Genomic DNA, 27,967 nt, shown 5'->3' on the forward strand with positions numbered 1-27,967 from the left:
TACATGACAGTGAGACATGTCTGCTCCTGGTGGCACCAACTTACTTCAAAATAGAATGATGGGCGTCACATAACCTCCATATGGAGTTTGCTTTCTTTGTGGCAAAAGCTAGCCATTTGGGCAAGAAACTGCCATTGCCTTGACTGCTGACAGTGTACTGTACAAACTGGACAATCAGGACCAGAAAGAAGGCAACTGCTGAAATTTGCCATGAAAACCAAGGGCAGTCCTTCAAAATTCATGCTTCACAAAAAAGTCTGTCAGATATCCTAGGCCTTTAGGATGAAGATGAATGTCCCAGTGTTACAGAGGAACCCTGATTGACTGTCCAGGCAGCCAGATGTCTTTGTCATTTCTTAGTTTTGGAAGTTGTTTGCTTTGCACTTCTTGTTTACTCAAGTAAACAGATCTCTGATGGAGTTGAAGATGACATAGTTATAGTTACAGTTGCCAAATCCAGAAAAGAAACTTACAAGAGATGTAAAATGTATAAGATTGAGAAACATAAAAGCTTAGGTTATTTTTCTAGAAAGATATTTTAAGGCCCCCAAAAATATTTTTTAGGATGGTAATACAAGTTATGACAAAAAATAGTTTAGGTATAAAACTTTGGACATTTAATGCAGGTGGAAGGGTAGCAGCCATGAGTCATGTGACAACATGCAGATGAATAGAAATGAGTTAATTTAAATTATAAGAGCTAGTGGGACAAGCTTAAGCTATAGGCAAAGCTTTCACAATCAATCCTAAATCTATGGTTTTTGTTTTTGTTTTGTTTTGTTTTTGGTGAGCTGGCAGCCCAAAGAAAAATCTGCCTAATGTTTTCTATGCATAGGATACTACCTAGTGTCTCAGTCAGCTTCTTATTGCCTGCAAAATGTAGGACACTCGGCTACTTCTCCAGCCCCATTTGCCCAAGGGCAGATAAACCTGAAAGCCCCACTTGAACAACTAGAATGTTGGGGCTGTTCAGGTAAGATAACAAGTCTTGTGTTTTCCCTTTGATAAACAAGGTTGGTTACCCCAACTACAAAGAATGTGCTTTATCACACACAGGTGGAGTTATGTTGGTAGGAAGTACATCAAGATGTAAGCTTGCCCCTGATTGGACAAAGCCAGAAGTTTCTAGCCTTGTATGGCCCCCATGGACTCATGTTTTTGAATGCTTGGCCCATAGGCACTATTAGGAGGTGTGACCTTGTTGGAGTAGGTGTGGCCTTGTTGGAAGAAGTGTGTCACTATGGGGGTGAGCTTTGAGATCTCCTATGCTCAAGCTACATCCACTGTGGCACAGTCCTCCTTCTGCTGCCTGCTCATCAAGATGTACAACTCTCAGCTCCTTCTCCAGCACCATGTCTGCCTGCACGTTATGCTTCTCTCCATATTGGACTAAACCTCTGAAACTGTAAGCCAGTCCCAATTAATTGTTTTCCTTTGTAAGAGTTGCCATGGTCATGGTGTCTCTTCACAGCAACAGAAACCCTAAGACAAGCACCTAGTGTAACTCACAGCCATTCTCTTAGAATTCTGGGTATGGACCTGGTCAGTGTCCATCATCCTAGCTAGTATTTAATAAAGCTAGCTTCAAATTTGGCTCAAAAATTGTAGTAGTGGTCTTATTCTTGCCTGGTGGGATCAACACAGATACATTTGCTTTCACATATTCCACAACAAAAACTGTCCTAATCCCAAGAGGTCAGCTCTCCTCACATGTTGTGACAGAGCCAAAGCTAATGAGGCTGTCAAGAAACAACAACAAAAAAATTCATACCATTATGTATCACTGTGGTAGAGTCACAGAGGTGAGCTGTGACAATCTAAGAGATTACACTACTCAGAAAGAGATTACACTACTCAGAAAGCTCACCAGCACCCACTGTCAATACATAAGATTTTTCTGGGTAAATAACAGATCTCAAATGAATGTCAGATATTTAAATTACCCCATTCCAGCAATGGTTTACTCCTTTCTTGTCCTGACCCCACTTCCAGTGTTAAGGATTCAACCTAGAGCCTTGAATATGCTACAGCTTGTCGGGTAAGCACTCTACCACCATAGTATGTATCCCCAGCATCCTTGTCACTTCTTTAAAAAAGTCTGAGGCACTATCTCATCAAATTGCCCAGGCTGGTCTTCTTGCCCCACACCTTCTAAGCAACTGGGATTAGATGCCTGTGCCAATGAACCAGGCTGAAAACTCCATCATACACTACTTGTTATACTTGGAGGCATTTGTCTCTCTAAGTGTTCAAGTAATAGAGACTTGGTTTTCAATGTTATTATATTCCAGGCTATGCACGCAAAAGATGGGGCCTAGCAAACCATCAGTGGTGTTGCCCTTGCTCTCAAGATTAAGTTCTCCTGTAACTCTGCCAGAGCTCTAGAGGATGAGTTAGAAAAGCCTCCCTGTCTTGCAATATGACCTCTTGGCCCTAACACACTCCCACAATATCATCTACTATAATATCTTCACCACAGTCAAGCAAAATCAGTATTGTGGTTTGAACCTCCAGAAAGCTAAACTAAATAAATCAAGTTCCAAACTCAAACATTTCATTACAGGAACAAAAAGCTAACAAATGTAATGCATTTCTACAAGTGTGTGTGTGTGTGTGTGTGTGTTACCTGTGGGTAGCCAGACTGACCCAAGACTTTCTTGATGCCCTGATGAAAGGACAAAAGGAAGTTTGGTTGTGCCTTTGTCCAGGAATAGACCTGACAGGTCACTGGAACGAGTGCCTTGGAGGAGTCAAGGTTGGAGTTCTAAGAAGCCCTCTTTACTCTGGGCTGTGGTACCTACCCTGTGTCCTTTGCCAACAATGTCTGACTTAGCTCCTGGTCCCAGCTATTGCTTTTATCTTCTTTCTCATCCCCAGTCCTCCTTCTCAACATCTCATCCTGCTGGCTCAGGTCATGTATTTATTTCCTCCCTCACATCTAACAAATCTAACAAAATCCAACTGAAAGTGGTTTTTGTTGTTGGATTGTTTGTTTTTGGCTGCCCATTCCTATCCATTCTTAAATAGATTCCATTTTGTGTATGTAGTATGAACAGAGAATGCCACAGAGTTCCCAAGCAGATAAATTCAGAGACAAAAAAGTTGTCAGTGACTGTCTGGGCAAGGTAGAATGGAAGCTACTATTTAGTATCATTTAATGTGGACCAGGTTCTGAAATGGATGCTGAAGACTGCAGGATATTGTAGATGCTCTTAATACTACAGAAATATACATAAAAAAACAGAGGTAAAATAATAATAGAAAAACAATGACACAGCATACCAACTTTTCAGACATGACCAATTTATTTGAGGAATTCAAATTTCACTTGTCAAAGTATATCCAGGGGCAAGGTTTGGGATAATTATGTCACCAGAAGCAATCATATTTTATACAGTTAATTGACCATGGGGTAGTATCTAGAGGAAAGGCAAAACTTAAAAAAAAAAAAAAACTAAAAACAAACAAACGAACAAAAAACCAAAACAAAAATTAGTGTGTGTGGAGTGGTAACTACAAGTATCAGCAAAGGAAACAACTAGCTTATACTACTGAGGCATGAAGCATGCTAACACTAGTAGTGACCCTTTAGTTCAATTCAACACACAATCTGGACTAATTTGTGCGAGACTAGGTATTGGGAGTATGGTAAAACACACACACACACACACACACACACACACACAAATCAAAGACACACACTCTATCTCTTTATCAAGTGAACTAACAGCCTTTACAAAAGTGGTGTGGGGAGGCACAAAGCACTCTTCAAAGGCCATGGGAGGAGATTTCTTCCCAATGAAGTTCAGTTGACAATGGTCTCCACTTCTGTCTGGTGGAGTGGGTTGGAAGATCAGAGCCTGCTAAGAAAATGTGGCATCTCTGCATCAAGAAACGGCTTATTTCCTCCATGGCTTTAAATGTGTAAAAAGTATTCAGAGGTAAAATATTTTAATTTCTCTTACTGTTGACCCATTTTCAGAAATGGATTAACAGAAAGTGAGGATGAAAAGTTTAGAAGATCAGGGAAACCACAGTTCTGGTGATGCAGGCACGGCTGCTCCAGGCAGCACTGTGAATGTATGTTAAGTCTTAGCAGTGCTGCAGCCCATCACTACAGACCCTGTTAAGACGACAAAGGCTGGTTCTGGCCTCTGCCTCTGGAAGGGTACCTCTCCAGAATACTCTACATAATGAAGGCTGAGGCCATATTTGGGGTCATGAGATTGTTTTCAGATTAAGTATCTCACGTTAACTTACTATGTTTCTTTCCTAGTTTAAAAAAAAAATGGAGGAACATGCCTCTCCAGAATGACAAAGGTACCACTTGTTTTACACCTTAAAATAATTTAATTATTTTAACAAAACACCACAACCTCTTTTTTTGCACTTTACACAGACACATTATATAATACTTTAGGGAATGATCACAGACATGGTATATAATCAGCTGTTTTAGCATTATTCATCATTCTTAACTTCAGTTTGACTTGTATTATCTCAAAGAAAAACATCTCATTTCTTCCATTAAATTAATTTACCACCCATCTCAAAAAATAATTAAAAAAACCCACAAAAGTTCTTTGTCAATTTTTGTCAATGCTAAGTCAGAATACATATAACTGCCAGGCTTTTATAAAAAGGAACAAAGTACACCTATCAGTACCTCACAGAATCATGTCATTGCAGAACTTCACTATTATGAAGCAGCCCTCACAACTGTGGCTGGGCAGGGTTAGAATCCTTTCCTCATTAAGAACTCTATTGTGTCACAAAACACAGTATTATTTAACTAACAGACCACCATAACTCTACCACTAACAGCTGTTTTTTTTTTTTTAACCAAAATTACCCCAGAGGACTAGAAAAGATAAAGTAGTCCCAAATGATTTACTTAAAAGTAAAATTTGCAAAATGTGATCTATCCTGGTCTTACATTTAATTAAGAACCAAATGATGAAACATCATTTCAGACTTATATACATCATGATCCAGTTCTTAGAAAAATGTACAACTGTAAAGGCTACATTATGCAAAAATAATTTATCAATTTTATTTAATTTTAATGACTTTCCCCAACTCCGATATAAAAAACATTAAAAGAACTTAAAGTTTAATGGGAAAAAGCTATTTCCCCCATATATTAAAAAAAAAAGTGTTTTGTATTGGTAACATACAATGCCCTATTTAAGGCACAACTTTTTTTTTTTCTTAAGAAAAAACCCCACAGACTAGGTTTTTGTTTTTTTGTTTTTTCTCTACACAGTTATAGGACAGGGCCACTTTGCAGGTATATCATTAAAAACATCTTAATCCAGACCCAAAATGAAAAACTATTTCTGTTTCTACACATCAACGATCTACACAGCCAAGATAGGTAGTTGCAGCTAGAATAATCACAACAGTTCTTGCTTTAACCTCCCGGGTTGTCCCAGGAAGGTCACCTTCAGCTATCACCAAGCTAAAATGGGTGCTTTCTGTTCTACACTGGCCCTCCACTGTACTTCTGTCTGGGTGACCAGAGCACTACCACCTCCACAGCCAGAGTAATTAATATTAGGTACTTGAACTTAGCATCTAAGAGCAGGGTAGGGCAGGCAGGGTGAATGCTAGCCTCTCACCCTATTGATATCTCTCCTGAGCTTCTGCACCTTCCTTCTCTTCACCACCTGGCCCTACCTACTGACAAAGTCTTCAGAACAGTGCAAAGTAGCCCCAGGAAACAGAATCCACACAACTGTCAGATAAACATAAATCTAGATGTTCTTGTCAGTTCACTATACAACGCTAATACCTCATTTGAGTGTTCCAGTCAAAAAACAACATAAAACTGGGGAAAGGAGAAAACTCACGAAGACGAATTTAACTGTCTTGTAGGGCCTTGTAAACTCAACTGAAATAGCGAGGGACATAAGAATGAAAACCAACAGAAAAAGCAGGTTTCTTCAAGCGGGCTTACCTATCCAATTCTCTGGCATATTCCAGGCTTGTATAGAGATTATATATAGAGATGGGTAGGAAGATGTGCTTTGTAAAAACATTAGTATTGATATACATGACATGAACTTTATGGTGTTGAAAGTGATTTTCTTTACTTCTCAGTGAGACTCAAAAATAATGGTTAACCAGATCTCTTCCAGGACTGATCACTTTCACTGTGACCTTTACCAGAGTCTCAATTCAGTATTCAGTGGCCAATATAAAGAGGAATGAGTTTATAAAAGAATTTTGGGTTAAGCATGGGGCAAGGTGGCATATCAGCTAAGAAAGAGGGCCAAAAGGAAAGACGGGGCAGGGCAGCAAAGCGTTACAAGGGTGGCTGAGAAGACAGCTGATGACACTGAGGGTCTGGATGTCTGTTTCTACTAAAGGGAAAGCAGGTAAGTTTCCAAATGTAAACTTGCTTAGTTGGTTATGTTTAGAAAGAAAACAATTTAATGTTAATTCTGAGAGATATTACATACTCGACAGCTAGTACATTCTGGCACAATACCACATAAATAAATATAAATACCATTTTCCTTGTAATGTGTATTGGCTCTTAAGCAAAATTTTAAAAAAATGAACTGTCTATAAAAGTATGTAAAAATCATTAGTAACTAGACAACACCAACAAATTATAAAATAATACTTTCAACTTTCAGCCAACACCTTAACTTTTGAGCTTAACACAGAAATCATTCATATCCTTAGTTATACACATTAAAGAAATTAGAAAATAAAGCCATCACGCTTGCTAATATGAACTAGTTTTGCTTCTACTCAATGATAAAAGTTTCCGAACATTAAAACATTTTTAATTATATTCCATTTCCTGTTTTGATGTATTACAATGAAAATAAAGGTCCAATAGGACTCTGGTGAGTATCTGCTTCTGCCATCTCCCTGGAGAAAGCAGGGTTTCATTTATCTCGTCATATTATTTGGTAATTAGATTATGTGCCTGAAACAGTTTTCAAAATTCACAAGTCTTGTTAAATAAATACTAAGTTTCCAACTTTCAAAACTTTGAATTTCCACTGCACGAAGGCTAATTTGCTACCAGTTGCTAAGTATAAGGTACAGCACTTGCAGTGTGCTAAGATCCAGTACACTAATAAAGAATGATGGGCTTTGGACCCTATGACATGCGAACCTACAGTGTGCATGTCTAATAGGCTAGCAAGTCCCTCCTGCTCAATTTTACCTCTAAAATAGGAAAATAAATTGAAAATTGCTTTAGGGTTACATTTTTAAGAAAAGAAAATATGAGAAATTCCTCATTAAAGTTTATAAGGATATCAAAGCCACATGAAAAACATGATTATTTACACTGATTCTGTAATCACACTAAGAAAAACCACTCACACTAACAAATACAGCTCAGAAAACAAGTTGCTAGAGCAACACAACAAATCCAGATCAGAAAACAAGCTCTTGTTATAACAACATGACAAATGCCACCATCTTTTTCTAACCATATTTTGCCAATTGAACAAAAAACACATCTTCATCAATTTTGATGACAGTAATCTGAAAGGAAACTACAGGCTTATGTCAAAAGTGATTCCTTTGAGAATCTGGTTATTGAGTCTCCTAACAGGTAAAAAGGAGCTGTGCCCATTCTTGATAATAAGAATAAGAGAATCTCTACTGATAAACCTGGCAAGGTTTCAAAAATCTACTAAAACAAAATTCCTGAAAAATAACTAAAACTAGTCAGTCCATCTAATGTGAAGTAACTTTCAATTATTACAGAATCATTTATATTCTTACAGTGTCTTACAGCATATTTTATCTCTAATGAGAAAATACAGCAAACCATTGAAACTTAAAACCAACTTTACAGGTAAAGACTAAATGCTGGTCAATAGAGAAAGGATGAACGAATGCACCTTCCAAAAGGAAATGAAAATCAACAGTAACATGGCAGAAATGCTGAAACCATAGATACACTTTGATCAAAACAAAACACACATTCACAAAAAGTTCCAATTATAATGTAGTTCATCATTTGTCTATATTTTCTATCAGCTGGTGAATCTGTTAGTAAAATTTCAAAGAAAATAATCTACTTAAGACTTTTCTACTAAATCCATAGAAATGGTAGATGAACAGAGCACTTGTTGCATATTAATGAATATGAGACTTCTTGTGCTTTCCATCTGAGGAATAAAAATCACCAATGACTTTATTTTCAATAAGATACAACCTCAAAGTTACACTAAACATCTACATAAAACCAAGCCTTCCTCAAACCCAATGCTCTATGAAAGTATCAACAGTGCAGACTCATGATTTGTTGAGTGAAAATGGTGACTCATAACAGTGTAGACGCAGCTCTAGATTTTAATCCACAAATATATATATACATATATATATATATGTGCCTTGTGTATGACAACTGTATGAAAATAGTCTCAAAAATAAAGACAATACTTGAGAAATGAAGCAACCTAATTTCCCTGATTTTGCGTCCTATTACAGGGAAAGTAAGTCTCTGATGCTTCATAAGTACTTCCTAAGTTCAGGATGGCCTTAACCATGCATAGTCTCCACCAGTCCTTTGAAGCTTCCAACAGTTCAGGCTGAACAATTTACCCCTGGAAAAGTTGCACCCTGTGGTCAGGAATGCTTATTGATGTCCTGACTTTTCTAAATCTGGGAGTTTTCTGACCAGAGCTTGGTGGTTCATTTTGATGCTAGCAAGGAGTCCCCCTTCAATACCATCAGACCCAGTATAACTGATCTCTTCACCACTCAGAGTGGTCATATGCCCTCCAAGGGCTTTTAGGATGGCATTGCCAGCACATATATCCCACTTTTTGATGTACGTCACATGAATATATAGATCTGCTTTTTCTTGACTCATATCAGGCACATCTAAGAGTGCTAAAACTTTATAACCTAGAAGATAAAGAAAAATTTAGGTTATTACTCAAATGACTTAATAAAAAGTGTGCAAACTTTTCAAGTACACAGTTGAAGGGAACAGGATGAGATCTTTATGAGCATTCCACACTGCCTTTGCCTAAATCTAAAAACATAATCATGCTTACAAGTCACAACCCCAATATAGGCTCGATATAGCAACAGTACCATCAAAATAAGCTTACTAATATAGTTAAGCTAGTCTCAATTATAGGAAGCCGGTCTATGACACATATTTTAAAAGAGCACTACTCCACTGTCTTTTAGTAACGAGGTACAAAATTAAAAAAAAAAAAAAAAAAAGAGGAGGAAGACATCACATCTAGAATCTAGTTCATCTCAATTCTCCTAGCTATTCTGGACATCTACTTTTCCTAAATAACCTAACAGGCATCCTCTAAGGAAAAATCTAGGAAAGCAGTATATACAACTGGCAAATTAAACATATCAGGTTGCAAAGTGTCATTTTTCTCCCATCCAACTACTTCTATCTTAGCACTGCTGAAAATGGACTGGAACACAAATGTTTTCTGATTTCAATTTATTTACTTGAATTAAAAAAATTTCTGACATGATAAACATTCATCAAATGGCCTTTTCAAGCCAAATCCAGATTACTGTCTGCTCTTGTACAGATCTCATAGTAATAAATTAAACATTTTTAAAGGTGGTTTAATTAAATAATAATATGCCAAAAACTACACATGGCTCACACTATCTGAGTATTTACTACTGCCCATTTTCAGAACTGTGGGCTCTGATTTATAATCAGGTAGTAAAGAGCAGGAGATATATGTTAAAATGGGTGAGCATAATACTTTCTTGCTCATCCTAGATGTACAAGTTGAAGAGTTCAGTGATCTAAGGTTTAGTCATTCTAGCAATCCCTAGGATGATGCCTGATAGCTTTCTGCCATAGAAACATCTCAAGTCTTCCATCTTTCCTCCTGACAGGCCCACCATTAAACACATAGAACAATTATTTTAGAGTCAGGTCACATTTAGAGCAGCCTTGCTGGTGTACGGGTATACACTGGGGGCAGTATGCTTTTGTGGTAATTTATGAAGAGCTACCATGAAGTAAGACTTGGTTTCTGACATGTAATGGTAATGCAGTCCTACCCTAGAGATGCCCCATAGGAGTCTGAGCCTGTCTCCAAAGTACACTGCCTCCTTATTCTATGCCTATGTATTGAACAAACAATTTGGTCTCCTGAGAAATCTGTGCCCATGCTGGAACATACTATGGAACCACAAGATGGGGAGAAGCAGGGGGAACATACCAGCACCACCAGCTGGGATGATTGATGTCTGGTTTCCAAAGGTCTGCAGAGCAACCTGTTTGACCATCCCAGCATGAGAGCGAGACACAATGATCTTTGGGGTCTTCTCATTGTAGGAAGAACGGGCTTTCACATTTGAACCACCATCTACCATTGCCCAAGCTGAAAAGCAAACGGGATGCCCATTAACAGTCCTGAAGGTTTATAATTCCAAAGCATTATACAAATTACAATCTTCAGAACCAAGTGACTGAAAAAGAAAAAGTCATTTTCTACAGACTTAGATCATTTCCCTCAGATTTTTTTTTTTTTGGTTAAGTACAAAAATTACTTAATTTTTTAAAGTAAGAAAATAGGCATGCATTGAAACAAAGCTTCCAAGTGCTCTGTGTCCTTCACAATTAGAATAGCTATCAAATATTTGGCATAAGAATTCTGGTACCCTCCCCATTACCAAATGGCCTCTATTGAGACCACCTTGTAACTCAATTCCTAGCTATACTTAGCCCATTTTCTTTCCTCCCTTCAAAAATTTCACAGTCCTTAACAAACATCTTGACATTGAGTTCATCATCAAAGTCAGATTCAGGGAGCATAATCTGTGACAAGAACACAATTGTTTGGATAATTCAAATTTCAAACTTGATTTTCTTCTATCTCTACTTCTGATACAGTCATGGTTTTATATACTTGCATACTGCTCATTCTCCCAAATGGCTTTAAACACACAAAATAGTTAATGAAGTGAGTTAGGTTTACAGACTGTCATATCAAGGACCATGTCCTGGTGAGTCGTCTTGACATACTCGTGAAGAAGGAACCTCAACTGAAGAATTGTTTCTATGAAACTGGCCCATGGGCATGTCTGTAGCGTATTTTCTTGACTGCTACTTAATGTAGGAGGGTCCAGCCTATGTGGCAGTACTATCCCTAGTTCAGTGGGCCTGGGCTGTATAAGGTAGCCGAGCAGCTAAAGAGATGGTTCAGCATTTAAGAGGACTTCCTGCTCTTCCAGAGAACCTGAGTTCTGTTCCCAGCACAATGTCAGGTATCTCACAATTGCCTTTAACTCCATCCCAAAGGATCCAATTGTCTCTACTAGCTGCTGTGGGCACCCTTACATGTGGCATACACTCACTAAGACACATTCATATACATAAATAACACTTTAAGGAAAGTAGTTGCGTGTGGGAGCCTGGGAACAAGCCAGAAAACAGCATTCCTCTGTAGATTTTGCTTCAAGTTCCTGCCTTGGCTTTCCTTGATAATGGACTGTACTTTCCAAGATGACATCAACCCTTTCCTTCCTATGTTACTTCTGGTCATGGTGTTTATCCCAGCAACAGAAAGCAAAGTACGACAGAGCATAAAAATACAAAGTCAGTTGAATGTGGAAGCTCATACCTAGAATCCCAGCATTAGAGAGGTTGAAGCAGGAGGGCTATGAGTACAAGTCCACTGCAGAATGCACAGTTCCAAGCCACCCTGGCACAGAGTGTGAGACCCCCATCTCAAAAAGACTGAGTCAAAGAAACAAACTAAGGAACGGGTAGTGGTGGTACAAGGAGGTTTGAAAGGAGGGAGTGGCTTCCAGAGATAGCTTGAAGTGCATATTGGGGTTTAAGTTTTCCTCACTCTGGGGCAAACAATGCAAGAAAGCAAATTTAGTCAAAAGTAAACCAGTTAAATTGCTATTCTAACACTCACTCACTATGGGATACCATGATTAGCAATGAATGTAGTTTATTCCTGGCTACAGGAAAAAGAAAAAAAGAAAGAGAGGAAGGTCTGGGTTTCTGAGTCACCATGGATGATGGCAGTCATCTAAAAGCTATACACAACCACAAGGGAAGTGAATATAAAGCCTTTTCATCTATATCTCCAGAGTAAGTAGGAAACAAAGACAAATCCAAACAGATGAGAAAGCAAGGAAACAAACACTGCAGATCAGCACAACAACTGTCAAATACAATCTCTGTGTGTCTACCCTAGCAGGAGCTTCAGAGAAGTACCAAGAGGTTGGCCAATTCTCAATGATGGGAGAACTCAGCTAATAGGAGCCAAGGTTCCCTCTTGACCCGAAATTAGTCAATATAACACTTAGAAAAGACATGGAAACTGGGGAAGTGAGAGGAAGAAGACATCTTTGACATTTGGAAAGGCAACTACAGCTGTAAGAAGGCAGTGGTCTCCCAGGAACAAGACAAAAGAAATAAAGCAGGTGTCTAATAAGAAGCCTCCCATCTCACAGGGGAGAAAGCTCCTGGAGAAGGAGCATCCAGTGGCATCCGATCAAAACGCCCAGAAGAATAGGTGTCCTACGGGAGAAGTGGCCTGCTTTCCAAAACAAGGAAAGACATGGGGCTAAGAAGTGCTGGAAGCTGTTCCCCATGAAAAGTACAGAAGGCAACAGTTTTGTGGCTAGAAGAAATCCACCTCACTTGACAGGACCTTGTTTTAAGGAAGCAGCTACATAAATCCATTCCAGGAACATGCAGAGAAATGAAAATATTGAATGCCATGGGGGAATAATGGTTAGCTGAGGCAAAATACAGTACCTGTAGCTTTAAAATACACTGGAGGAAAAAGCTCACGAGTACTTACCATAATTTTGTGTTTGTATTTATAAAAAGTTTCAAAAGGTGAAAAAAAAATCTCTAAATTCTTTTCTAATTAGCATTCACTAACTATTCTGTTTTACTAAGAAGTGAATTTACAATGCTCTACCTCTAGGGGTCAGTATTGTATAGGATACTAGCAATTACTAATTCAGTATTAAAAAGGCACTTCATGTTAAATATGCAATACATTAATATATAGCACTTACATGGATAATTATTTTTTAGTTTTACTTTTAAATTATGAGTAAGCTGTGTGTAGGTCTGTAAACACGAGTGCAGATGCTAGGAAGTCAGAATAGGGTGCAGATCCCTTGGGGCAAGAGTTTCAACAGGGAAGCTGAGAACTGAAACTTGGGCCCTCTGCAAGAGTAAATAGGTACGCTTAACTATGGAACCATCTCTCTAGCTTCAATGAACATATTTAAATTAGATTTAGGTGACAAAGTAAAAGAGTAGCTACCTAATGTGTTTATTTTATGATAAATAAAGAAAAGCTCTACCTGTAATCTCCTGATACCGAGCACATGAAGTCCAAGGCAGCACAATGTCTCTTGCTCCTCTGACTGCATTAGTTACATTTAGCTACACAGAATGTAAATCTGATTATTGTGGCTCTGCAAGTAAGCCTAAAAAGCAGATGTGGTTCAGTGGTTCAAAAACCTAATGTTTGTTTTTGCTTTTTTCATTTTATAAGGTATACTGTGATTATATATATATACATATATATATGCAGTGCCAAAATATAATCTTGAACTTTTTTATTTTTAACATATTTTTATTATTTCAGTGTTTCATACATGCATAGAATGTTTTTATTTTTCAATTTTAACAGCTGTACGAAACTACCATACAAATTTGATGATACTAATAGTACCCATAATACATGGTCATAGTTTTCAATACTGGCAATGTGGACATTGTCATCTTGGAGAATGGTGGTGCCAAAGCTCATAATATTAGTCCTATGAGTTGACGGGAATTAACCAATTAAAAGCACCACAAATCCTTGCAGCAGTCAGCAATAATATTTATACTAACTACTCTTCCCCCACAACAGTAATAACTTATGTTGCCATGGTGAACTTGAGACTACTACCCATACCTTAGAAAACCAGAAGAACACAGGGAGCCTTGCTGAATGAGGAACTGTACTGTAATATCTTCCCCGCTGAAAGGACTCTAGCCAGTAAAAGCATGGCAAACATGGCTCTAGCAAGCCTTGCCCTTCTCCCCTATTCCCTCTGCCTTGCTAAAAAAACTGTTAGATTGCATTCCTAAAGTTGGTCATCAAGGTCTATTCCCTTATTTGGCCACTTCCTCCTCTTGAGGCTGATTACCAAGGCCCAGCTAACAAAGAATTGAAGTCCAGCAATCAAAAAACCCCTTTGGCTCACCTAATTACTATGCCCATTAAATTAAACACCTCATCCTAACACAGGGTTTCTCCTTTCATCTTTATAAACCACCATTTGCTTATGGCCCCCATCTGTCTCTGCTCTAATCATAGGCAACCAACAAGTACCCCTTTCCCCTCTCCCTTCTTCCCTTCCCTTTCTCCCTCATCCTCTATCTTTTGTCTTTGTCTCTTATTTCCTGTCCTTTGTCCCTCTGCAGCAAATAAATCTCCTTTATGTTGAGAACTTGGTCTTAGGGTGTCTTCAGCCGACTTCAAGGTTCCCCACACCTGCATCCACTGTCTTTGGCAGGGCTATAAGCAAAGGTCATAGCCTAACTGAGGAAGAAGTTCCTTGACATGGTCACCCATGTCTTCTTAGAACACAGCCATCAGTGACCTGACCTGCATTTTGTAGGAAACTAATAAACACGATCGTATGAAGAAAGGACCCTAAGGATCTCTAAAAGATGTGTGCTATAGCTACCAATGGGGCAGCTACTCTCCCACTTCTGATGTGTAAGTATCACTCTTCTTTATCACAATATCGAGCTCTGCATGATACAACAGATTTGGCTAGAACAACTATACAGCTTTACAAAAGAATCCAGTGTAAGAATCCTAGGCCTCACCTCCAAGAACACCATGAAAGAAACACAAGACACCTTGCTGGAGAATGTTTCTACCTAATAGTATTTCCAAAAGATTATTTTTTCTTAGAAAGCTGTGTTTTTTCACATACTATCAGTGTCAACCATAAAATCCTCACCGTAGTCAGTAGTGTACATGGGTGGGGGACAGACTCAATTACTAAAATCCTAGAATAATGGTTAAGTACTATAGACAAACAATTCAGTACCACTGCCTCTCAAAGGTGCTCATGTATACTTCATACCTGTATATTCAGAAAATGGCTTATGAATAACTCCTAGCACAGGTTTGCCATTCACAGCTACACACACCATGGTAGTGACATACTTTCGAAGATCCTCTAGGAGAAAACAAAAAGGCATGGCTGTTAAAGTATTGTGTTTGATTTCAGTACACAACAGGATACTTACTTCATCAGAATTTAGATGTGTGAAATACCTTTCACAAACAAAACTGCCCTAAGCAGGAGAGCTGCTAAGTAGTTATGAGATCTGGTTACCTGGGCTAATCACTCAGTCCATCATTTTAGTAACTTCAGTTCTTGGGGCAAATTAAACTTAGTTTCCTAACCCATATAATACTGATAACAATTATTTATCTTTAGATATAAATTAAAGTAATTTTTAATTTTATAATTAAATTTAAAAATCAAGTTAGAAATTTAAAATAGTCTTGTACACAGGGATATATGATCACTAATTATGATGATGTACTCAGGCCAGTTAATTTAAAAAACTTCTTTCTGCCAACAAGCTCAACAGTCTATGTTTCTACTATTTACTCATAAAAATCAGTTTTGCAACTTTAGTCATTAAATATATACACACACACACACATATATATATATATATACCCGTGCCTTCTCTTCTTAATAGTAATAATCTATTGAGTACATATTATGGTTCAAATTTAGTATACAGAATGCCAAGGTGAAAAAGTACAAATTCACACACTCTAGGGGTCTTACCTTATAGAGGGACAAATTAATTTTAACATATACCATAAAAGAGTAAAGCAGGAATTAGATACTGCTGTGTAAGAAAGAACCTGAGAAAAGACCACAGAGATGAAACTTGAGCTGGGCAAGAATAATGTGAATGTGTACGTGTTTGGGGATTGGTGGTGATAATCTTGTTTTGCTACTTTTCACTTTCTGGCTCCAAAAATTTAGTATTTTGAATTCTTATGTCAGATGTATATATAACAAAACCTGAATCTTAATACCCAAAGTAAATATTATATTCTGGCTAATACTTTTCCTAGCTGTCGATTAGTATGCTCATCAGAAGAATATGCTATGGTATGGGAAACAAGAGTGAGAATCACCCATCCAGTCTAAATGGTTCATAAAATACCTTAATAACCTATCCTGCTTGTCTGGAAATCTAATTGGATTCTTAAAATCTAACTGGAAAATTTGTAAAGTATTTGCCCCCATGCACATACTATCTGCCCTGGTCTGTGTTCTCTAATATAAACTGACAATCTAACATTTAGGATTCACCTGTGTATTCCTGTGTAGCATCAAGCGGGTCAATCCAGACAGTCACACTTTCTGCAGGTACCTCCTTAGGAGCAGCTATTTCCTTCAGGATGTCCTCAGGAATCTTACGATTCCATACAATGACCTCCTTGTCAGATGCATCCACGTGTTCCTCAGTATTTATCTACAGTGGAAATAGTTGGTGTTACAAAGGAGAAAATCATTATTACTTAATAAATCTCAAAAAATGCATCTCAGATAATTCACATAAATTCTTATTAATGAAAAACCTTAAAATATTTCAAGGAATTCAATGCAAAATTTAAAAAAAGCATCATAAAAAACACTGCAGTGACATTTTATCTTCAAATACTTTCTAATCTAATCTTCAAGTTTAGTGTTTTGGTTAATGATGACTGAGACTCCAAGTACAGACAGGGTCCTAATACAAAATGAGAAACTTTATCAAAGAAGTTAGTTAGTCAAGGCTGAATCAAGAGTAAATGTCCTGAGGGGTCTGAAGTTGTGGCATGTCTACAGTCCAGTGCAAGGGAGGGTGATGGAAGAGGAGTGTGCCTCAGGCCACCCTTAGGCTATATCATGGAACTCATTTTTAAAAAATAGTAAAAAAAAATTCTAAAGTCTGAAAATAGATATTTTTCTAGAACACTGGATATAAGCAACTACAATTAGAAGCAAACAGAACAATAAAAATGCAGTTATACAAAGGATTTGCCTTAAAAACAGAATTTGAATGCTAAAGGATAAAACGGCTGAGGGAATTAGTTGTCTACAATGAACCATTTAAGCAGTAAGGAAAAGAAATCCTGGAACACTAAATAGATAAGGTAGCATATTACAAAACCTAAATAAATTGAAATAAGCAATCAAAAAAGGACAAAAAAATGAATGTCTAGCTGTCTTGTAACTATACATCAAAGATGTATCGGAAGGTAAGAAGGTAAAGTAAAAATTTCTGTCTTTTCATTCATATAAGAAAAAATTAAAACATAAATCTGATTTATCATAAATACATAAAATTGTGGAGTGAGGAGAGAATACATATAAATATATTTTTATTTCATGTATAGAAGTGTTTTGTCTGCACGAATATCTGTGTTATCACATATGCCTAGTGCCCTGGTGGCCAGATGATGGTGTAGAACCCCCACGAACTAGACTTATAGATGCTTTGTGAGCTGCCACGTAAATGCTAGAAACTAAACCTGGATTCTCGCTAAGAACAGCAAATACTCTTAACTGCTGAGCCATCTCTCCTGTCCCCAACAAACACAGTTTTCAGAGCTGGTACTTTCCATAAACCATCATATATATGGACACATGTATAGTAAGAATTCTGTTGAGAAAAGGACACTGCACGTTTCTTTAAATTGGCATTTTTCACCATGGCACCCCAATTACTCTGAGTGAATAAAAATTGTTATGAAGCTACTCGTGCATTGTAGGCTGCTTTGAGCAGCCCTGGCTAGATAGATGCCTATAAAACCTCTCAAGGCGTATCCATAAGTTTTGAGAATCAAAAATGTCTCCAGATGTTGCCAAAAAATAGACCTCCATCCTGCCCCACATAGAATCACTGCTTTACATATTGAATGTATTATTGTAAACATTGTCAAAGCCCACTGCTAGGGAGCCTGTAGGCCTGAAGGAAAACTCATTGATGTTATCTTTCTGAATTATATAATCACATTGTCTTCTAAATATTTATGTTTTGGTGCTCATCCATGTATGTAAGTGTACCACATGTATGCCCAGGGAGGCCAAAAGGAATTCAATTCCCTGGAACTGGAGTTAAGACAGTTGTGAGCAGCCATGTGGGTCCTGGGACATAAATCTCATTCCTTTGCAATAGGATCAACTGCTCTTAACCACTGAGACATCTTGCTAAACCCTAAATATTTTTATTTATATTCATAGATTTGTGCTGCTCCAACCCTGGTCAGAGAAACTTTTTACTGCAGTGCAGCAGATAGTGGATAGCGCAGGGACACCATGCCGTTCAGACTGCACACAGTAAGTGATATGATATGAGTGCTCACAGTCACAGATGAGACATCAGCTCTGTCCCCACCAAGGCTCAGGGAACTTCTACAAAGAGGAGGTAGAAAGAGTGCAAGAACTGCAGAAGGGAGGAGATGCTGTGAAACACTATCCTGTAACATGGCTGTTTCACACATGAACTCACAGCAGCAGTGGTCATTCATATAAGCCATGATTTGCAACTGATGACTAAGCAATGAGACAACACAAAAGAACTTGAAGAAAAATTCCATATTATCAAGTATAAAATATCATCAATTGCATTTTGATATATTAGTAACAAATATTTCATTTTCTTTGCTTAATACTGACTCCTGAAATTCTTTTCTGCAGTATTCGAATTAAGGATCCCAGCTAAGTAGAGGTCTCTGAAAATAATTTCTCGGGCTACCATAGGCTATAGCCTAGGGCCTTTCCTCCCATTGTCACTGACAGTGGGAGTCAGTGAGTCTTGAAGATTCTACCTCCCAATTTTGTACCACCATGTCTACCAAGAAAATACTTGTTTAAGCCATTAGGGTCATTTTCTCACTGGATTCCTATAATAGCCTTTACATTTTTCCTATGTTCTGTATCATATTCACTTATTTATTCAACAAGTATTTAGCTACTGAAATAGAATAATGCATAAATCAGACAAAAATAATTTCCTCTACACAGTTTTCCTTATTTATTTACTTACGTATGTACGTATGTATGCATGTATGTATGTCTCTCATACATTACATCCCAATTGCAGTTTCTCCTCCCTCTACTCCTCTTGCTCTTCCCCAACCCCATCCCCCAGATCTGCTGTTCCTCCATGTCCCTTCAGAAATGATCAGGCTTCTCAGGGATATAAACAGAACATGGTATACAAGATATGATAAGGCTAGATATAAACCCTTATATCAAGGCCAATGAGGCAACCCAGTAGGAGGTAAAGGGTCCCAAGAGCAGGCAAAGGAGTCAGAGACAGGGCTGGAGAGATGGCTCAGTGGTTTAGAGCACTGGCTGCTCTTCCAGAGGTCCTGAGTTCAATTCCCAGCAACCACATAGTAGCTCACAACCACCTATAATGGGATCTGATACCCTCTTCTCTTGTAAAGTCATACATGCAGAAAGAGCACTCATACATGAAATAAAATAAATAAATCCCCACTCCTACTGTTAGAGTTCCATAAGAATACTAATCTATACAACTACAACATATATGCAGAGGACCTAGCTCAGACCCATACAGACTCCGTGACTGTCACTTCAGTCTCCATAAGACCTATGAACTTAGCTGATTCTGTGGGCATGTTCTCCTGGTATCCTCAACCCCTCTACAATCCTTCCTTTCTGCAGGGTTCCCTAAGCTCCACCTAATGTTTAGCTGTGGGTCTCTGCATCTGCTCCCATGAGTTGCTAGATGAAGATTCTCTGATAACAACTGATCTATGAGTATAGCAGAATATCTTTAGGAATCATTTCATGGATATATATATGAGATGTGTGTATATATATATTCAATATATACATGTATTCATTCAGTTGTATATGGTTCTATCCTAGGTCTCTGGGCTATCCAGCCTCTGAGTCCTGGTCCTCCAGGCAGTGTCAGGAGACATACTTAGCCATTAGGTAAATATAAGTCAAAACAACTTTGAGATTCCATTTTATACCTGTCAGAATTGCTAAGATCAAAACCACAAGTGACAGCTCATGCTGGCAAGAATGTGGAGCAAAGGAGCACTCATCCATTGCTGGTGGGACTACAAACTTGTACAGCCACTATGAAAATCAATTGGGAATCAATCCATCTACCTCAAGACTCAGCTATACCACTTCTGGGTATATACCCAAAGGATGCTTCATCCTACCACAAGGACACTTGATCAACTCTGTTCATAGCAGTCTTATTCAAAATAGCCCAAAACTAGAAACAGCTTCCCTTCTTAACAACTGCCATTATGTGAAATCAGATCATGCCATTCCCAATTTAAACAATACCACCACCACCACCACCAACAAAACTCCCAATAACTTTCAGCATGTAGAGATTAAATCCAGAGTTGTCACATCTACAAGGTAAATCGTAGATGATCTAATGATAACAAACACTATGCAGAATGTCTCTCAGTTTGCATATTTATGTATGGACTCCAAAACTTACCATCTTCTTACAGGGGTCTTTATACGTGCTGTACTCCTCTGTGAATTCACTCTCTCCAGTTACTTACAATAGTCTACAGACCTGAATTCAAATGAAACTATCTCAATCTGACCTTCCTGTACTACCATAAAGATCCCTAATACACTCTTCTCACAAAACCAGACTTTTTCCTCTTCAAAGCCCTTGTAAATTCCCAAAATGACCATGTTTGTTTGCATGTTAACTTACTCATCTTGAACAGCCAAGGCATACATTCTCTTGCAAAACACCCATGAATATCTGCAGTCTAAACCAAACGTAAATGTTCAACTAACATTTCCTATTTGAGGATACTATTCTTAGCCTATGGTGGTTTGCTTTTTTTCCCTCCCTCATTTATTCTCCCACACTTCTCTCCTGTGTTAGCAATTCTGCCTCCTTCATGCTCAATGTCTTTGTCCATGGACTTCAACAGTGAACTAAGTATAATAAAATCACAAAAGCTTAGGACTTCCTACAGACAACAGTTTCACCAATCACTAACCATCCCTTCTTACCCCAACCTGGCTGCCCTCAAAGAAGTCATTTATGGTAGGAATGGAAAATGAAGTTTTCAAAGAACCTATAATTTGAGTGGGTGATGTCAAACGTTTCTTAAAACCAGAAAATTGTACACTGACCATAGGCTATTCCTGTAAGTGATGCCTAGTCTTGCAATTCCCACCCATTCTTGGCAACTGTTTATCTGACATCGTTGTTTATTAGCCTTAAATATTATTAAGGACGCATTTCTTTTGGCCAGCTGTTTTTCTTTGTAAGTCTGCCTAGTGCTCACAAAATCTAGTCCTCATTTCCTTCCCAGGCATATAAAAGTTCATAGTTCCAATCTCCCTTGCAGTTAGAAAACACATTAGATGTTCTAGCCAATGAAATACGGACAAAAACGTGACACATCTAACTTTTTGGTTCATGAAAAGGAAAAGTTTTCCACGTTTCTCTGCCATGTTGCCATGGCAGAACTACACATTAACACCACCAACTGGGTCAGAGTCACAGTATGAAGGATAGCTTTGCTGGACAATGTTTCTACAGAATTGCCTACTCAGTCTTTCGTGATCAATGTATTTCTCCTTTCATATCTAATACTCTAAGAAGTTTAAGAGGCAGAATAAATTCTTACATGTATGATTCAATTTAATTTGATTCTCTTCCTCTAAACCTCAACATGGAAGAGGAACAGAAGGGAAAAATTGTAAGTGGTTTGAGAGGTAGGAGTAATATAAGATACATTAAAAAAAAACAGTAAGAAGAAAGATGCAGATCTGAAGAGATAAAAATCTTAAGGGAGGTATAAATCATTATAGATTATGGTTTTAGATACAACATCCCATATCCACTATAATGGATGATAGTGTACCCAGATTTTTGTGATCTATGTGTGGCAGCTGTAACATAGTAGATGTGATTTATAACTTTTAAAATGGAAAATGTTAATTTGTGCAGCCACAGGAGGGATCAGCAATCATATATTTATTGAATATAAAGGTTGTTACATTAGTACCCTATATGTACTTATATGTATATATAGTACATATATACAGGTATTCAGGCTAGTCTTGTAACTTGGGACTCCAGAGAAGGTGAAACAAACCATTCTTCCTCAGCACTATGAAAGCTCAAGGCCCTAAACACAGTTAATACTGTTATGATAGTTCAGTCAATTTGGGTTGAAGGGGCTTTTGGACTTTAGAAGAATCAACCATCTAGTGCATTTATCCATAAACAATTATATAATTAGCCAGGCGGTGGTGGCGCACGCCTTTAATCCCAGCACTTGTGAGAATCTCTGTGAGTTTGAGGCCAGCCTGGTCTACAGAGCAAGATCCAGGACAGGCACCAAAACTACACAGAGAAACCCTGTCTTGAAAAAACAAAAACAAATAAAAACCAATTACATAATAATATTGTTTTAGATATAATATCTCACACGTAATTTTGTATATGCACTACAATTGTCGATAGGGTACCCAGATTGTTGACTGAACTTATTATTTCTGGTTGTGGCTTGAGTGCTTCACGAAAAATTATTGTTTCAAAGAGCAAATGCAGTAAAGCAGTTCTTCAGCCTTATGTTAATGGACCTTACTCAATCCTGTGAAAACCTGAAGAAACAAAAGGGAAAAGAAAAGGGAATGTGCCCCTTCAACATGATTGCTGGAATGGAGACAGAAATCTTTCCTCTCCTCTGACAAAGACTTACACTATTGGGTCCATGGTTCTTATGCCTTTGGGTTTTAGCTGAACCATACCACCAACTTTCCTGGGTCTCCAGTGTACAGGCTGAAGACTGTGACTTCTCAGCCTCCTAAAGAGCCAGGTCCTCCTACTAAATATCCATCAGCTATTTCTCTGGAGAATGGTTACTTTCAAAATTATAGGCTGCCATACCTGTCCTATTCTATTTTCACCTTCAAAAGACGTTTTCTTACTACCTGCCTCTCAAATACAACCTTGTAACAGTTAGAAAGCTTTTGTTTTAGATCTTAAAAAACAAATACCACAAAAACTAAAACCAAACAAACAAAACTAGACTCTTCTCCTAGTTCCATGTAACAGGAGCCAACTCCTCAGAGGCCCAACTTTTTATTCTTAAGACTTACTATTATTCACTGCCTCTACTTCCTTACCAGCTTACCAATTTGGCTTCTTCTACATCATGCTACAAGACATGTTCACACAAAGGTAACTAAACAGCTCCAGAGAGGACTGCCATTAAGACCTTGTTAAGGGATGGGAATATAGCTGAGTATTTGAGTAGTTGCCTACCATGTGTAAGGCTCTAAGTTCAATTCCCAGCACTGCAAAAAGAAAATAAATAAAATAAACAAGCAAATGCATAAAAAAATTGAAAAGGTCAGTTTCCAGCACACAAGTCCAGCAGCTCACAAATGCCTCTGATCTCTGAGGGAATTTTGTGCTCATGTATACACACCAACAGCCACACACAATCAAAAATCTTTTGTAACATGCTTCTTTTAAAAGAAAAGGCGCCGGGCGGTGTTGGCGCACGCCTTTAATCCCAGCACTTGGGAGGCAGAGCCAGGCAGATCTCTGTGAGTTCAAGGCCAGCCTGGGCTACCGAGTGAGTTCCAGGAAAGGCACAAAGCTACACAGAGAAACCCTGTCTCGAAAAACAAAACAAAACAAAACAAAAACAAAAAAAAAAAAAGAAAAGAAAAGGCATTACTCTTCATTCATTTTTTTCTTGTAGGACTGGGAACTGAACACAGAGTTTTCTATTATAGTAGATGTTCTACCACAAGCCACAGGTCTGGTTTAGTCATTTTTATGTATACCTGAAGACTCATTATCCTTATCTATCTCCCTCATCTACAACCACAACACACTTAAAAACCCTCCAGATTTCCTTATAACACTTTGCTTCCTAAATCTCTGAGCATCTACTCTGTGTTCCTTCATTCATCCAAAACACTGTGGCTAAGATTAAAGTTTGTTCTATCACCTCTATTGCTTTTACCTAGAACCAGGCAGGTAGTTGCAAGATGGCTGTCAATTACCACTGCTTTGAAACAGTGAAATTAAGCATTGCCTAACTGCTTAGGGGTAAAGCAGCTGCCCTGAAGACAGAGAATAACTGATGACAAAAGGAAACGCAGCAATCAAGAGATGAAACTTGTGTTTGACAAGGCAGCATGCACTTCTAGGAAGTGCTGCCCATCTAAGCACGAGCTCACAAACTATGCCTGACACTCATTTCCTAAGCAGGGCTGTTTGGGGGCATTATAGGATAAGCTCTATTCACTTGATGTTAGCTAGCATTCTACCCCTGGGTGTGATATCCTAAAGTGTCACTGGCCTCAGTGAGGAACACTGCTTCCCCCAACCCAAGTGCTCTAGAGAGACTCCCATTATAGTCAAATAAAGTGAGAACATCAAACAGGTAATTTCATGCTTCAAAAATGGTGAGAACATCAAACAGGAAATTTCATGCTTCAGACTCCAGACAGAGAAGTAGTGGGGAAAAAGGAAAACATACCCCTCTCATTTTGAAAGGCAATGAGATTTAAAAGGGGAGGGGAGAGTTGTGTCTTCTAAATGGTTACTTTGCACTAGGAAATGAATTGGATGGAGAACATCAGGTAAGCTTCATAAAATAAATAAATATATAAATAAATTGAGGTGAGGCTTCAAAAATGAGAAGCATTGAGGATAGTGCTATTGGACATTGAAGTAGAGGAGAAAAGGAAAAAAACAAATCGAAAATCTAAGGCTAGGTCTCTACTTAAATGGCTCCATTTGTTTTCTAGTCTAATAAATTGGAGTAAAAGGACATCCTAAGTCTACTGATGTACATAAATGAATACAACATTCTGTTATATCAATCAATACCTAACCTGAACACTCAAGGCAGCCAAAGATTCAACCACAAGAAAAGTTATTTTCTATTAAGGCACTGTGTTAACACCTCAAATCCAAAAGCTTAGTGTTATTTTAATAAAACATCACACGACCCTTGGTAGTTATTCCGTTTTCTAATGTGCAAAAACTTGAGCACTTATATGTACACCAACACACACACAACACACACACACACACACACACACACACACACACACACACACAGATGTTTAAAAACTTACCATGTAGCTGACTTTATCTTAATTTAATAAAGCAGCTTTGCTTGCTACATTTCTGTTGTGGAATATTAGTTGAAGATGTGTTATATTTGTTTATGCTGTGGAACATTTGTTTAATGATACAAAGATGCGTTGTATTCTTTTATGTTGCATTTGTTTAACTCTGTGAAGCTGTGTTACTTTGCCTCTCTGAAATACTTGATTGATCTAATAAAAAGCTGAATGGCCAATAGCTAGGCCAGGAGAGAGGATAGGCAGGGCTGGCAGGCAGAGAGAATAAATAGAAGGAGAAATTTGGGGAGGGGAACAGAGAAGAGAGAGAGAGGACACCAGGGGCCAGCCACCCAGCCACACAACAAACCATAGAGTAAGAAGTAAAGAAAGGTATATAGAATAGAGAAAGATAAAAGCCCAGAGGCAAAAGGCAGACAGGATAATTTGTTAAGAAAAGCTGGCTAGAAACAAGCCAAGCTAAAGCAAGGCATTCATAACTGAGAAAAAGTCTCTATTTACTTGGGAGCTGGGTGGCAGGGCCCCAAAGAGCGAAGAGTGAAAAACAACAACAAAAACTCACATTTCACTATCACTAACTTAATAATTGCATGTTTTTTCCTCCAAGAGGAGCTCATATAAGCTGTGGAGTGTTATGAACCTGCCTACAAATTGCAAAATAGGCACAAATGAAATATACTTTTAAAATTGCTATGAAGTTCGATTAAAGTCCTATGTGACCACTATCTGGGCCACCAGCTATATTCCAATAATGTATTCATTACAGTACTATATAACTATCATATATCAATAGCTCCCAAACTCCCCTTTTTTTCCACAAACTTTTAAGGAAATCCATGTGTTTTTAGAAGACAACAGCATTTCTCAAGTATATCTCACATCTAGATGCAAATTATTTGCCATGGTAATAAATAAAAGGGTAAGGTGGAAATAATCAGTGTTTTGTTTGGGAAGGCATTTAAAAAAAAAATCCACTAATGTCAATGACATCTGATATCCAGCAGCTTAACAGTTGAAATCCAATGTTTCATGGGGAAAATGGAGGAGATAATGACACAAATACAGGAATGAAAGAAACCCAAAACAGTAATGTAAGAAGGGAAAAGCATTATATCAGACAGGAGATTCTTCAATGATCATACTCTAATTCTTTGACGATCAGGAGGTCAGGAAACTCCCAAAGAAACCTGAGTTTAAATTTTACTGTTTATCTAATCAATAAAACCCTTGGATGCAACTTTTCTTTCCAGAAGCCAAAATCTATTGTTAGGTGATACATTTAAAAGATCTGTTACATTATGCTGAGTCCTTTCCCCTGAACTACAATAAACTGGAAATGGCCCATTGAAAAGTCAGAGGTTGTTGAAGATACAGCATTCAAGAAGCTGAGGTTAAGTGGATCCTGAATTCAAGTCTAAGCTAAGTTAGTTCCAACTCCGCCTGGACTACTTAACTCTGCAAGAAACCAAGCATGTGCGCGCGCGCAAACACACATACACATACGCACACACACAAAGAGAAAGCAGCCGCAATGAAACGATTAATTCCAAGAGAAAAAATAATAATGATGTCTAGATTAAGAAAATGTCAACTCTTATCCAAGAAACCTTCCACAGAGAAGGTAGATGGTTACTTAACTCTGACATAAATAAGAATCTTGAGTGCTAGGATACACCGAAGTGAAACTTCAAGAAAGCCTATCTCCAAACGTTTCCTTGAAAAGCAGCACAAACTACAGAGTATTTATAAACGGGGTCTTGCTACTATACAGCTTTGGCAATTCATGAGCACATCCCCTTCCTCCCGATGCTTTGCACACTAAACATATCGACAGGCCTTGGCCTAGCTGCCCGGGTTATCTGCCAGAAAACACGGACTCAACAGCCACGACCTCCTCTAGGCATAAAATCCTAGGAGAACACAAAGGCCCAAGGGGTTCAACCCCTTTTCTTAGAAAGCAGCCTGTTACAGACGTGTGGTTCACTTAGCCAGCATCCCGGATCCCGGCTTCAAAGCCCAGCTCTCCCCAGTGCGGACACACGCGTCACCCACAACCAGGGAGAGGAGAAAAGCTCCAAGTTCCCCCAGCTCCACTTGCATGACCTTGCACATGTTACCTCGGTGTCTCCAAGTCTGCAGGTCCGAACGCACTCCCGGCCTGCGAGAAGGAAGGCTGGGGCCCAGCACCCACCTGCACGTTAGGGAAGGCCGTCTTGAGCAGGTAAAACATCTTGCGGTTGGACAGCACGTCGCCGCTGGTCATCTTGTCCTCGGCACCCTCGCGCGTCTTCCCCTTGGACTTCTCGTGGAGGACGTTGCTCTCGCGGACCCGCCTCACCTCGTCGCCGCCGCGCTCGGCCGCCAGCACCGCCACGGCCAGCATCTCCCGCAAGTCCACCGCGCCCCCATCGGCTGCCGACTCGGCCGCCCCGCCCGCCGGCTCGCCGCCCAGGCCGAAGAGGCTGAAGCGGCCGGCCAAGAAGCCCGAGTAGAGGTGGTAGAGCACCCCGAGCCCCAGCAGGAAGAACACGGCCACCCCCAGCGGGGACAGGCGGATGCCCATGGGGGCCATGGCGCGCGATGGGCGCTAGGGCCGCTCCAGGCCCGCCGCTGAGTCCGCTACAACGGCGCCCGCTTCCCGGCGCCCGCGCGCGCCATCACCGCCCGGGGAAAGCCGCCCCGCGCCCCGCGCCCCCGCCCCGAGCGCCTGCCCAGCAGCAGCCGGCCGCTCGCCCTTCCGCGTAGGCCAACGGCCGACCGCGAGGTGAAAGGGGAGCTA

General features: G+C 39.0%; 1 protein-coding gene and 1 pseudogene across 1 annotated transcript; both read right to left on the reverse strand.

The window, feature by feature from the left end:
• Positions 1 to 3,283: 3,283 nt before the first annotated feature.
• Bpnt2 (3'(2'), 5'-bisphosphate nucleotidase 2) lies at positions 3,284 to 27,894 on the reverse strand. Its single transcript, XM_052716469.1, has 5 exons — positions 27,380 to 27,894; positions 16,363 to 16,525; positions 15,103 to 15,198; positions 10,194 to 10,355; positions 3,284 to 8,886 (listed from the first exon to the last, which is right to left on the reverse strand). The coding sequence occupies exons 1-5, from the start codon at positions 27,758 to 27,760 to the stop codon at positions 8,615 to 8,617; spliced, it is 1,074 nt and encodes a 357-aa protein (XP_052572429.1). The 5' UTR covers positions 27,761 to 27,894; the 3' UTR covers positions 3,284 to 8,614.
• LOC128097067 (bone morphogenetic protein receptor type-1B-like) overlaps positions 27,776 to 27,967 on the reverse strand; it is a 58,847-nt pseudogene continuing 58,655 nt past the window's right edge.

The sequence above is a fragment of the Peromyscus californicus genome, unplaced genomic scaffold (genome assembly GCF_007827085.1).
Source record: "Peromyscus californicus insignis strain IS unplaced genomic scaffold, ASM782708v3 Scaffold_5__1_contigs__length_169319896, whole genome shotgun sequence".
Lineage (NCBI taxonomy): Eukaryota > Metazoa > Chordata > Mammalia > Rodentia > Cricetidae > Peromyscus > Peromyscus californicus.